General features: G+C 41.7%; 1 protein-coding gene and 1 pseudogene across 4 annotated transcripts in view; one reads left to right on the plus strand and one right to left on the minus strand.

The window, feature by feature from the left end:
• Positions 1 to 12,754, minus strand: part of C4H3orf20 (chromosome 4 C3orf20 homolog) — a 96,857-nt gene that overhangs the window by 50,450 nt on the left and 33,653 nt on the right. For all 4 annotated transcript variants that reach the window (XM_002920692.4, XM_034658818.1, XM_034658819.1 and 1 more), the window contains 3 exons: positions 7,941 to 8,090; positions 7,052 to 7,172; positions 855 to 986 (listed from right to left, as the gene is read on the minus strand). In XM_002920692.4, the coding sequence (XP_002920738.2) occupies positions 855 to 986; positions 7,052 to 7,172; positions 7,941 to 8,090 (403 nt within the window). The remainder of the gene's footprint in view (positions 1 to 854; positions 987 to 7,051; positions 7,173 to 7,940; positions 8,091 to 12,754) is intronic.
• LOC109489858 lies at positions 11,707 to 12,655 on the plus strand (annotated as a pseudogene).

Genomic DNA, 12,754 nt, shown 5'->3' on the forward strand with positions numbered 1-12,754 from the left:
GATAGGTTTATAAATAAAGGAGTGCTAGAATAGAGATAAGTCATGGCAGGGAGGGCTGAGCAGAGGGAGAGGTGGACTCCCCTTGGGATGGGAAAGGGGGTGGTGGAGAAAGTCATCAACACACATTGGTAGTTATTCTTTCCAATATCATCTCTCCCTGTTCTGGTAACAGCACCATGATATTTCTGCCTCATCCTTCACCCAGGTGGTATACCTGGGGCTGATCATGCCCTTTGGCTCTCAGGACGGACATGATACTCAAGCCTGGCCTGTGAGAGCAACATGTGGTCCTGGCCTTGGGGGCCTCTTCAGACAGAGGAGGCAATGTTGGTATTGGCGCTTCTACTTGAGCACTTAGGAAAGAGAAGCCCCTTTTCTCCTAGGAAGAGCAAAGCTGGCAGAATAATAAGCCCAGAGATGCTCATGACCATCATGTCACCATAAGGAGAGAAACTCCTTGAGAATGAAGCCAACAAAGAGGAAAGTGGAGCCAAGAGATGGGAAAATCTGATGGAATCATTTGAGGGTCTGGATTCAGCCATGCCTAAAGCTGCCTCCTGTTAGACTTTTCAGTTTTACTGAGCCAATATAGTTTCTCTCCATGCTTAGCTAACCTGCTTTGGATACTATCACAGCTGTAAGACTCCTAACAGATAAAAGTTTCACAGACAAGGTGGTGCTAACATCAGACAGTGAATGATGAATAGGAGTCCACTAGTCAGAGAAAGAGGGAGGGCCCTGCATGGGGCAGGGGGTAGAGGGATAGGAGGAGCACAGGCATTGAGATGTGGACGGGCAACCCACAGTGAGACACCCTGGGGTCAGGCGTGGGGACCCGGTCTGCTTTGGCTTACCCGTTTATCATGTGCTACCCCGTGGGGACAGTTGTTGGCTGATACAGAGAGTGTTATTGTTTCATTTAGGGAGGTGAAGGAGACCATGATGGAGTCCTGGCTCAGCACCGTCAGCTTCATTTGCTCATTCACCTGCAGATGAAGAAACAATACTTAGGGAATCTCTGCTTCTATTATCCACCCTTCCTCGCACCCCTCCACAAGGCACAAAACTCCTCTTGGCTTGGGGCCGAGAAAGCTGTAAGATCCTTCCAGTTCTTGTGTTGGAATTTAGCTTTCATGGAGAAGAAAGAATTCCAGTCTTTCTCTGGGGGACTGGCAGAAAACCTAACTGATGTCTTTCTATCCCTGCCCCTTCCCTTTCTAGCCCAAGCTTAGACCCAACTGTGAAAGAGGCATAGAGTCTGGAGGCACACCGACTTTGGTTCTAGTAGAGCTGGATGGAGATGCAGCTTGGGTCATAAGCCTACACTGTCTATGAATCAGACGTGCCCACCCAGGCACCAGGTCTGACTACGAGCCTTCCTCTAGAGTATGCAGAGCCGCCTTGGGAAGCTGACCACGCAGGAGACACCAGTGCGTGCTCCTCTGTGGGTGAGTAGGCAGATGACAAAAGGGAACCCAGAAGGGGCTGAGCCACACACGCTCAGTCCCCACCCCACCTCACCAAATATGTCACTACTTATCCCCTGAGGAGGAGCCAAAGGAGCTTTTTTAAAAAAATCACTTGCAAAAGGGTGGGATTTCCTATGTAGCAGTCCCAGACAGAAAGAGGGAGGATGAGCTGCCTTTACAGCAACTCACTCCTTACTGAGAATTTTGTACAAGTAGGTAATTTTGTAGAAGTAAGTTCCAGTTTGGCCACTGTTAGCAAGCCAGCTTCTCTGAAGCTCAAATTCCTCAACAGGAATAGTTGAAAGGCTAGTATTAGGTTCAAATGAGATAAAGATTATGGAAGTGGCTTCACAAGCCACAAAGGTCCATAACACACATGACCAGATATTGTTAGGATGTGACAGCACAATCCTCCGAGGTCCCTGTATGGTTCACATGTGCAGAGAGTTACCGATGCACAGTGGCCCTACCCAAGGGCCTAGGAGTCTACAGCCCCACCTGCTGTGTGGTGATGCTTTTTTCCATCTTCGATGTCCCTGACCTATGTGTACCCTAGGACTCCTCTGAACTAAGGAAATACTCTTCATTTCACTTCTTTCATTTCCTTCTGCTATTCCACTTACTGGCCCCCAAGGTCTACATTCAATTTCCTCACCATTGATTCCCTTCCTCATTCTGCGTCCTAGTGCTCTCCAGCACCCAGAAAACATTTGATCTATGGCTGTCTTCTTGTCAAGTCTTTTGACATCTTCAAGCTTGTTATCACTCCCACTTAAAAAAAAAACAAACCCTATCTTCTCCTGTTCTTTTTCTAGAGAGTGTAGTTCAGAGCTGTGGTTGAGAGCTCAAGTGCTACAGTTTGACAAGGTCAAATCCCAGTATTGCTACTTACCAGTGCAGCAATTTTAGGCAAGTTGGTTAGCTTCTCTGAGCCTGGGGACAGTAACAGAAGTTTTTTCCTAGGGCACTGAGCAGATTTCGTGGGGTAAAGCACGTATAGGGTTTAGCATAGTATAACTATTTTTTTTATTATCCCTGTTCCCTCAGTGGTTTCTCTTCCTCTCGCCAGTGCCCCAAATATGGGGCTTGTAAGCTCATTCACTGCTCATCTTCTTGGGAATTCATAAGCCAACCCATCACATATATCCATCATCCCTACTCTCTCAACCTAAGAGAGGATTATGTCACAAAAACCACTGAGCCCAATCAACACATCTAAAACTACATTGATCTTTGACCCTCTCAGAAACTTCTGTTTCCACCCAGATACATATGCCATTGTGGAGTCATCTATACTCCTCTCTCCTCTCATGCAGCTGATGCTTGAAGGCCACTGAATCCTTCTACTGAAATGGCTCCCTTAAAAAATGTTGCTGCTACCCTTCATCATGTCAGGTCTGGCTAGTAACTCCATAACTAGTCTTTGTACTAGCCCATCCACTGAACTTTCCCTTTCTAGTCAACTTTCTACACACTGCTGGACTGAGCATGCCAGTCCTCAACTTAGAAACTAACCAGCTGGTTATACTTCCAATTTAGCTGAGTCAGTTCCTACCAGGCTGACCCTCTCACAGAACTTGAACACAAATACAATAAAACAATAACCCAAAGGCTTTGAAGAATAAACAGAAGTGGGCAAATTTTGAAGAATCAAAACTTAAAAGAAAGGGCCGGCATGGGATGAATTTCTACTTTATGGCTTTAGCCTGAAGGCAAGCCACAGTCATGGTCAAAACACCACCATCTTCCTGGTGCAGAGAACCAAAGGACTGAACCTGTGGCAACTTCAATCACAGAAAAGTAAGGATAAAATTCCAGAAGGGACAGTACCAAAGAAATAGAGGCTCAAATTCAATGAATAAACCATATCCCTGGCTAATCCCTGAACCATGCATGAGCAGGGAAGACTCAAGACAGCTTATTGCAAGGGAAACAGAAAAACTGAACTGAGATGTGAGCTCCTGCCTACTGCAGATAAGACAAAATTTGTGGTGTGAGTCTGGCCAAGTTCACTGCCTGCTAAAACAAAAATGTTAACACTCTTCAGAGAAATGTATCAAAATTCAGACTCCACAATCCACAGATCCTCAGACAACATACACAATGTCAGTGATCTAAAATTACTTAACATGTAAAGAACCAGTGAAGTGTGAGCCATTCTCAAGGTAACAGATAACCAATCCTATGTGGTATGTCCCAGATGTTGAAATTATCAGACAAGAACTTTAAAGCAGCTAATTTAACTGTACTCGATGAAGCCAAGGAAAATATATTTGTAATAAATGAAAAAATAGAAAATCTCAGCACAGAAATAGAAAATATTAAAAAAGAACTAAATGGAAATTCTAGACTTGAAAATATATATGTGAAATTTTAAAAATTCACAGGATTAGCATAATAGCAGAATGAAGATATCAGAATAAAGTCAGTGAACTTGAGAGTTAGACCCATGGAAATTATCCAATCTAAGAACAGAAGAAACTGAACAAGAAAGAACAGAGTCAGGGTGCCTGGGTGGCTAAGTCAGTTAAGAACTGACTCTTGGTTTCTGCTCTCATGATCTCAAGGTTGTGAGATCGAGCCCTGCGATAGGCTCCACACTCAGCGGGGAGTCTGCTTGAGATTCTCTCTCTCCCTCTCTCTTTGCCCCCCCCCCACCGCTCATGCTCTCTTTCTCTCTCTCTCAAATAAATAAATCTTTTTTTTTTTAAAGAGGCAGTGTCAACTTGAATGTCATGCAAAGTATCCTTAAAAAAAAAAAGATTCTTTCTCTCTCTCCCTCTGTCCCTCCCCCTGGTCATGCTCTTTCACTCAAAAATTAAAAGAAGAAAGGACAGAGTCTCAGAGACCTTTGGGACAATATTAAAAGCTCTAAAATACATGTAATTGGAGTCCCGGAGGAAAAGGGGAGAGATTGAACACATTTTCCCCTAAAACAATGACAGAAGACATTCCAAATTTGGTGAAGGACATGAATTTACAAATTCAAGCAGCTCAGGAAACCCCAACAGAACAAACACAACCATACCCAAATGCATCATAGTCAGGCTTAGAAAATCAGATTAAAGAGGAAATCCTGAAAACAGCTAGAAAAATGAACAATGATTTGAATAACGACAGACTTCTCATTGTAAACTTTGGAGGACATACACAGTGGAATAGTATCTTTAAATTGCTGGAAGGAAAAAAAAAAACCGGTCAACCCAGAATTCCACACGCAGCAAAGATACCCTTTCATGAAGACATTTTTAACATGAGAGCAAACAGAATTTGTTGTCAGCAGATCTGTACTTCAAGAAATGCTAAAGGACCTTCTTCAGACTGAAGAGAAATGATACTGGAGGGAAACTTGGATTTTCAGAGAGGAATGAAAACACTGGAAATATAAATACCTGGGTGACAACAAACTGGCCACTGCAGCCTACAAAACAACAAGCAAGTTCCTCAGCCTGACATCCAATGCCTCTTACCCACAACCTGCAGCATATGCACCTCCTGCCCCTCTTTCTTTCATAAAAAGCACCTGTGAACTTTTAAAGATGCCACACTAAGTCCCAACTCCAAGCCTTTACAGATACTATTCCTTCTACCCAGAATGCTCTCCCTTCCCTCTTCTATCTGCATGAAACATATGCACACATGCTCCTGAGGCAACTCAAGGGTCACTTTGTCTTCCAGGTCCCTCCTGACTGCACCAGCCCCTGTTGTGAATTTCTGTATGCAGTTCCAGGAGATAGAACAATGAACTGAACTACATTGCCAAAACACTTTAGCGATGTCAAAGCAACTTCCCTGCCATTATTTTATTTAGTTCCCATAAAAGCAGCGTGAGACAGGGCTGGTCTGGCGACCCATTCTGTATTGATTAGATAACCAAGACTAAGGGGAGCTGAGTGGTTTTCACAAAGCTTCATAGCCAGAGTCTGGGTGCTGGCACTATACAAGGTTTCTCAGGCTCTCATTCCAGTTCTCTGTCTACTTGGTCACACTGATACATAATATATGGTGCCTATCTGCAACCAATTTATAATCTTCATGGACTGTAAACTTTTCATACAGCTACAAAAAGCTTAATACTAAGACAACAACTCAGTACACTCCTAGACTGATGATCTCTGACCTGGCCAAACATCAGAAGTACTTGTGAAAACTACAGAAATCTAGCACTTATAACAGACCACCTGAATCAGAATCTCTCTGAGGCTGTGCCTGGAGATCTGCATTTTTTAAGGTTCCATAAGATTCTGATATACAACCAAAGCATGACTAATTATCAAATGACTAACCCAGACTGTGAATACTGTGAAAAGAGAGAAATGGGTGTAGACTGCAGTGCCATGATGGAGAAGTATGAGCAGGGCTGTGAAGGAGGGGAAATTTGGATTGGCAGAGAGTGGGGGGGTACATTTCAGGCCAAGGGGATAGGAAGGGTGAGATATGTTCAAGGGCTTGAATGTTTCTAATCAGAGGTGTGATCTATAAGAACTGGGATATAAAGATAAAAATCCAGTGGCCAAACTCATAGGACGAACAGGACGGATATGAGACAGATGATCAGGGGTAGGGTACCCGAGCCCTGCCACACACTCCAAGAGTACTTCCATCCATAACCCTTCCCCTGGGGCTCTTAATATCAGGCCACCTTGAGTGGATTCTGTGTTCTGCGATCTTTCTCTGAATCCCAACCCTATGAATTTGTCCCTCTCTCGTTTCCCTTATTCTTCTCTATCTTGTATTCTTATTACTCTCCTGGACTTTGGGGTTCCCTGAGGGGCTTTGATTATCTTTCTACCCCCTATATCAGTGATTCTCAATCAAGGGCAACTATTCCCCCAGGGACAGCTGACAATGTCTGCGGATATTTTCAGTTGTCCAGCTTGGGGAGGAGGTACTACTGGTATCTGGTGGGATGCTGCTAAGAATCCTTCGATGCATAGTTATATCAAAGAATTATCCATCCCAAAATGCCCTTTCTGCCAAGGGTGAGAAACTCTGCCTTAAATAAAGTAACAAGCACATTTAGTTACTTTATTAATAAATTTATCATTATTATTTAATATTAGTAATTCCACAGTAACTTATTATTTAATAAATCTTTGATGAGTGGCTATCTGAACAATCAAATGAATAATAAAAAAGGGTTTGTCTGTCATCCACCTTTGACTTGCAGGTTTTTAATTTCATGACATAATAAAAACAGACCCTGGGCAGACCAACAAAGAGTTACTAACTATTCTTATTACCATGTATAGGCATTAAAAATAAAGCCATCAACTACTATAATGGTTCCTTCGTAAAGTGAGGGGTATTTAAACCATCAAAATGTAGTAATATTAACAATAAAATAAAATAGGACAGATATTACTAGGAAAGGTCAGTACAGCAGCCAACAGTTGCTATGGCTGATGAAAAGTTTACCTCAGCCAGCTCCTGACCACTGCTCACCAACTGGGGAACCTCTGAAAGAGACTATAAAGCTCCTGAGGGCAAGGCACTTGTCTTACAGGTAGCTTCTGACTCTGAATTCTGGGCATCCCAAGGAAGGTTGCTGAAGCCACCCCACCTGTTCTGTTCATGCCCACCTTATATTCCAGGGAGAGCAAAGTCTCCGTCTTGGAAGTCCAGCTCCATTTGTGGACTACGTAGCCCTTGTAGTCATTGGCAGTCCCACCTTCCTCATCCAAGACCAGGACATATGGACAACTAGGAGAAATACAGAGGTGAGAAGTTCATGCCAAGCCCGTGAAGGAAGCCTTCATCACTAAAGGCTATAGGCAGGCAGTGCTCCGAGACTCTGTCCTAGGCTAGAGGAACCATGAAGTCCAGGGGCACCCTTACTTGCTCTGCCTAATATGGTCTGATGCCTCTTCATCTGTTGATGCTACAGGAATGTCAGTCAGAAAGGGCAGGTTTGAGAGAGATAATAGAGGCTCAGGCCAAACCCAAGAGGGAAGAAATGGAATGTGTGCCCGAAAGCCTGGGCATACAAGATCTCAAGCACCAAAATGGGAGTGGGACCATCTATAACACAAGAGTAATTCATTCCTTCTGAAAACAGTTCCTTATGAAATTGACTTTTGGCTGACAAGAATATGTGCCCCTCTTAAAAACCCACATGGAAGTTGTACCCATGCCCTCTCCTTCATTTATCTCTGGTATAAAACACTCTTCTCCACTAAGTAATTCTTCCATGAATCCAGCCCACAATCCAGATCTTAGTGCTCTGGGGGCACAAGTGGAGCAGGACTTGGGGAGTTTCCCTTCTCTTTTGCTATGATAGGGATCTAGCAAGCAAAGGTCAGGCCTCAAAATACCTATGTCCCTGCGGGCCTCACTTTAGCCCTGTCTCACTGCCTTCCCAACGTCTGGACACTGATGGCCCCTCCTTTTCCCATGGACCACCACCTCAGTGCCTCCCTTTGTCCACCAGAAACACTTCTATGAGGCCAGGATTCCCCCCAAATCACTCACCGGGCCTTCATGTTGTAGTGAACACAGCCCTGTCCTTCAGCATTTAACAGAGCCAGGAAGAAGCTGGGTGTGTCATTAAAGAGGCAGGTGATGGTTCTCCCTCTGCAGCATGTGGGGATCTGACACATGGCAATGTTTCCAGAGGGATAGCTGGCAGAAGTGGTCAAGGAGAACTAACAGAACTCTTCAGGTTCTGCTTTCAGGTGCTCCATGGAAAGTAAGTCTCATGTCAAAATGATAGCTATTTGGTGCATCATTCCCAGTCTTCAAAAACCCTCCCTGCACTTTGCGTAAGTAACAACTAAATAATTATGGAACACAACCATGCCCTGGGTGCCTTCCTGTATCTTCTTTCTATTCCTCACAACCACCCTGTAGTAGGTAGTATTATTTCCATCTCACAGATAAGTAGGGTTTCCTGGGATGTGGGATTTTCAGTGCTAAAGCCAGGAAAGTATCAGGCAAACCAGGGCAAGTTGGATCTATAGGATGAGGAATCCCAGGTGCAGAGAAATGATCATCCCACATGACACCACAAGGAGGAGGTAGAACCAGGACCTGAACTGTGAAGTATATTTCTAATGCTATCAGGTTGCCTCCCCTTATGATCAGTCTAGGAAAGCAGGCAATGTCTCCCTGTTCATTTCCTACTAAGGTGACCCCAAGAAGCACAGGTCTCAGCTTAAAGGAACATGGTGTGGGCAGCTACTGCAGGAATTTCAGTAGTACCCCAGATAGAATTTCAGTGGTTGGAACTGGGCCTCAACTGCTTTCAAATGCTTTCCCACCAATGCAGGAAGAAGAAATGAAAAGATAGGAATCATAAATAGTAACAAATTGAAATTCTAGAGCTGACTAGTACAATAACTGGAATGAAAAAAATCACTAGATGGGTTTAGCAGCAGATTGGAACAGAAGAGTCAGTGAACTTAAGATGGATCAATAAAATTATCCAGCCTGAGGAGCACAAAGAAAAAAGAATGAAGAAAAATTAATGGAGCCTAAGAGATCTATGGCAGATCATCAAGCATACAAACATATCCATAGCAGGAATCTCAGAAGGACAGGAGAGAGAGAAGCGGGGAAGAAAGAACATTTGAAGAAATAATGACTAAAAGTGCCACAAATTTGATGAAAGACATGACTATACACACTTAAGAAGCTTAATAAACTCCAAGGAGAATAAAGGCAAAGAGAGCCATGCTGAGACACATTATTATCAAACTGCCAAAAGACAAAGAGAGAATCTTGAAAGCAGCAAGAGAAAAGAGACTTATCATGTACATAGGATCCTTAATAAGGATAAAGACAATTTCTTATCAGAAACCATGGAGGCCAGAAGGCACTGGAATGAAATATTTAAAGAGACTAAAAAAAAAAAAAAGCTATCAACCAAGAATTCTATATTGAGCAAAACTATCCTTCAAAAATGAAGAAGAAATTAAGACTTTCTAGATAAACAAAAGTTGAGGGGGTTCACCACTAGTAGACCTGCCCTACAAGAAATGCTAGGAGTTCTTCAGGCTGACATGAAAGGATACTAGATAGTAACTCAAAGCAATACAAGGAAAAAAAGAGCACCAGTAAAGGTACCTATTTAAGTAAATGTAAAACCAGTATTATTGTATTTTTGGTTCATAATTTCTCTTTTTCCCCCACCTAAGTTGAAAGACAAGGCACAAACCAATAATTGTTAATCTATGCTAATGGCACACAGTGCATATATAAAGATGTAATTTCTGATAACAACAACATAAAGGAAGAAGGATGAACTGTTTAGCAACAGAGTTTTGCATACTATTAAGCCTAACTGGTATTAGTTCAAACTAATTTGTTGTCAATTGCAATAATCAAATGTATTAGTTTCTTGGGGCTTCCAATAATATCCAGGACACAAACTTGATAACCTGAACAATAGAAATTTATTCTCTCACAGTTCTGGAGGTTAGAAGTCCAAAATCAAGGTGTTGACAGGACCCAGCTCTTGGAGGTTCTAGAGAAGAATCCTTCCTTGCCTCCCCCTAGTTTCTGGTGGTTGCTAGGAATCTTTGGCATTATTTGGTTTATAGATGCATCATTCTAATCTCTGCCTCAGTCATCACGTGGCATTCTTCCCTCTTTGTGTGTGTCTATTTTCTCTTCATTGGATTTGGCTCCACCCTAAGCCAATATGACTTAATCTTAATTGTATCTACAAAGACCCTACTTCCAAATATGATCACACTCTGAGGTTCTAGGAACATAAATTTTGAGGAGACACTATTCAACCCATTATACCATGGTAACCACTAAAAAAATAACTAAAAAATATGGAGTAAAGAAAATGAGAGGTGAAAAAATGGCATGCCCCCCCAAAATCATTTCAACACAAAAGAAGGTGATAATATAGGAACTCAAGAGCGAAAAAAGATATGACATATAGAAAATGAGTAGTAAAATGACAGAATTCAGTCCTTCCCTACCAGCAATTACATTTAATAAAAATGGATTGAATCTCCAACAAAATGGCAGAGATTGACAGAACGGATTTAAAAAAAAAAATGATCCAACTATATGCTGTCTACAAGAAGCTTACTTTAGATCCAAAGACATAGCTAGTTTGAAAGTCAGATAATGGAAAAAAGATATTCCATGCAAATAGTAACCAAAAGATAGCAGAGGTGGTTATACTGATATCAGAGACAACAGACTTTAAAAATTTTTACGAAAGACAAAGAAGAACATTATATATTGAGAAAAAGGTCAATACCTCAAGAAGATACAACAATTAAAGACATACACACACCTAACAACAAGAGCCCCAAAACATATAAAGCAAAAACTTATAGGATTAAAGAAAGAAATAGTTCTAAAATAGAAGTTGGGAGACTTCATTACCTTACTTTCAATCATGGATAGAACAACTACACAGAAGATCATAAAGAAAATAGAGAATTTGAATAACACTGTAAACCAACTAGACCTAACAGAATACTCCACCCAACAACAGTAGAATACCTTCTTTTCAAGTCCATAGAACCATTCTCTGGTAGAGACAATATGTTAGGCCACAAATCAAGTCTCAATCAATTTTAAAAGACTGGAATCTTAGAAAGTACCTTCTCTGACAACAGACTGAAACTAGAAATCAATGGCAGAAGGAAATTTGGAAAACTCTCAGATAGGTGCAAATTAAACGATACACCTTTAAACAACCAATGGATAGAGAAGCAATCATAAGGGAAATTAGAAAATAGTTGAAGGTGTGGAAAAAAAATACAATATATCAAAACTTATGGGATAAGGCACGGGAATGAGGTCAGAGGGCAGAGTCCAAAGGAGCAGCCACAGAGGCCAGGATGGCTGCTCACATCTGGCCTGAGTCAGTGAGGAGCCCTGGGGATCTAGCCCAGTCTGGTGCTCCCATCCTCATCCAAAGTGCTTCTCAGAGGGGATGACTCCCAACTAGGTGCCTGCACCTACATTCAGGGCAGACCTGGCAGGTATTCTATGAGGTGTTCCACTGTAATAATTCTGGAGTTGGGAAGTCTCCATTTCTTGGCTCCAAACCAGAAGACTTTGTTCCCTGCATACAGAGTAGGAGTAAAGTTGGTTAGAAACTGGCTGGTGTTTAAAACTGAAGATTGTCATGACTGTTTAACATAATCTCTATTCTGAAGTAAAACTAATTGTCTTGAAAATACTAAGTCGGTTTCATTCTGAGTGCTCAAAGAATCATCCCCACAGGAACATCCTATACTGGTAACTCAAATTTCCTTTTGGAACCATGAAAACATTGCTCATTTTTTACTTTGACAAGACAATCATAGATGACAATGGTGACACCTGGATTCTACAGTGCACTCCAGAGAAAAAGCTTCTACAAAATTCTTAGGAAAAAGGATTTGGAGCAAAATTTATGTGCAGAATCTTTAAATATTTGGAAGATGCAGGTGTAAGAGAAGATGAAGTGAAAAAAGCAGGGACATCAATACCTTTCACTCTAGGGTTTGTGGAACTTTTGAACTTTATAAGAAAGAAAATAAAGAAAGTAGGATAAATTTGACTGCAGCATTATTTCAGATTCAAATTCAGTCTTCATAGATTAGGTAATTTTTTTTAAATGATTTTTTTTAAAGATTTTATTTATTTATTTGACAGAGATAGAGACAGCCAGCGAGAGAGGGAACACAAGCAGGGGGAGTGGGAGAGGAAGAAGCAGGCTCACAGCGGAGGAGCCTGATGTGGGGCTCGATCCCAGAACGCCAGGATCACGCCCTGAGCCGAAGGCAGACGCTTAACCGCTGTGCCACCCAGGCGCCCCTATAGATTAGGTTTTAGGAGCTACCAGTTTTCATGATGTTTGATAAAGGGTTTACAAATCCAGCAGCTTTTGATAGCAATGATCATCTCACTGTGAAAAGTTATCATGCTCATTCTTGCAAGAGGTACCCAGAGAATCTTTGCAAAAATGTAGTTTTGGTAGAATTTGTAGATTCAGTTACAACCTGTGAAGCATACACAAATTATTTATATAGGTGATGGTGGAAATGATGTCTGTCCAGTAACTTTTTTAAAGAAGAATGATGTTGCCATGCCATGGAAAGGATATACTTTACAGAAAACTCTTTTTTCCAGAATGTCTCAAAATCTTTAAGCTAAGGAATAATCTTCTGTTGCAGTTTGGCCTTCGTGTTGAAATAATTTCTCTCCTACAATTTCTAATAAAGGAATAATATGCCAACAACAACAACAAAATTAAGGGATAACATGAAAGCAGCTCAGGAAGAAATTTATAGCTATAAATACCCACATTAAAAGAGAAGAAAGATCTC

This window comes from Ailuropoda melanoleuca, chromosome 4, assembly GCF_002007445.2.
Source record: "Ailuropoda melanoleuca isolate Jingjing chromosome 4, ASM200744v2, whole genome shotgun sequence".
Lineage (NCBI taxonomy): Eukaryota > Metazoa > Chordata > Mammalia > Carnivora > Ursidae > Ailuropoda > Ailuropoda melanoleuca.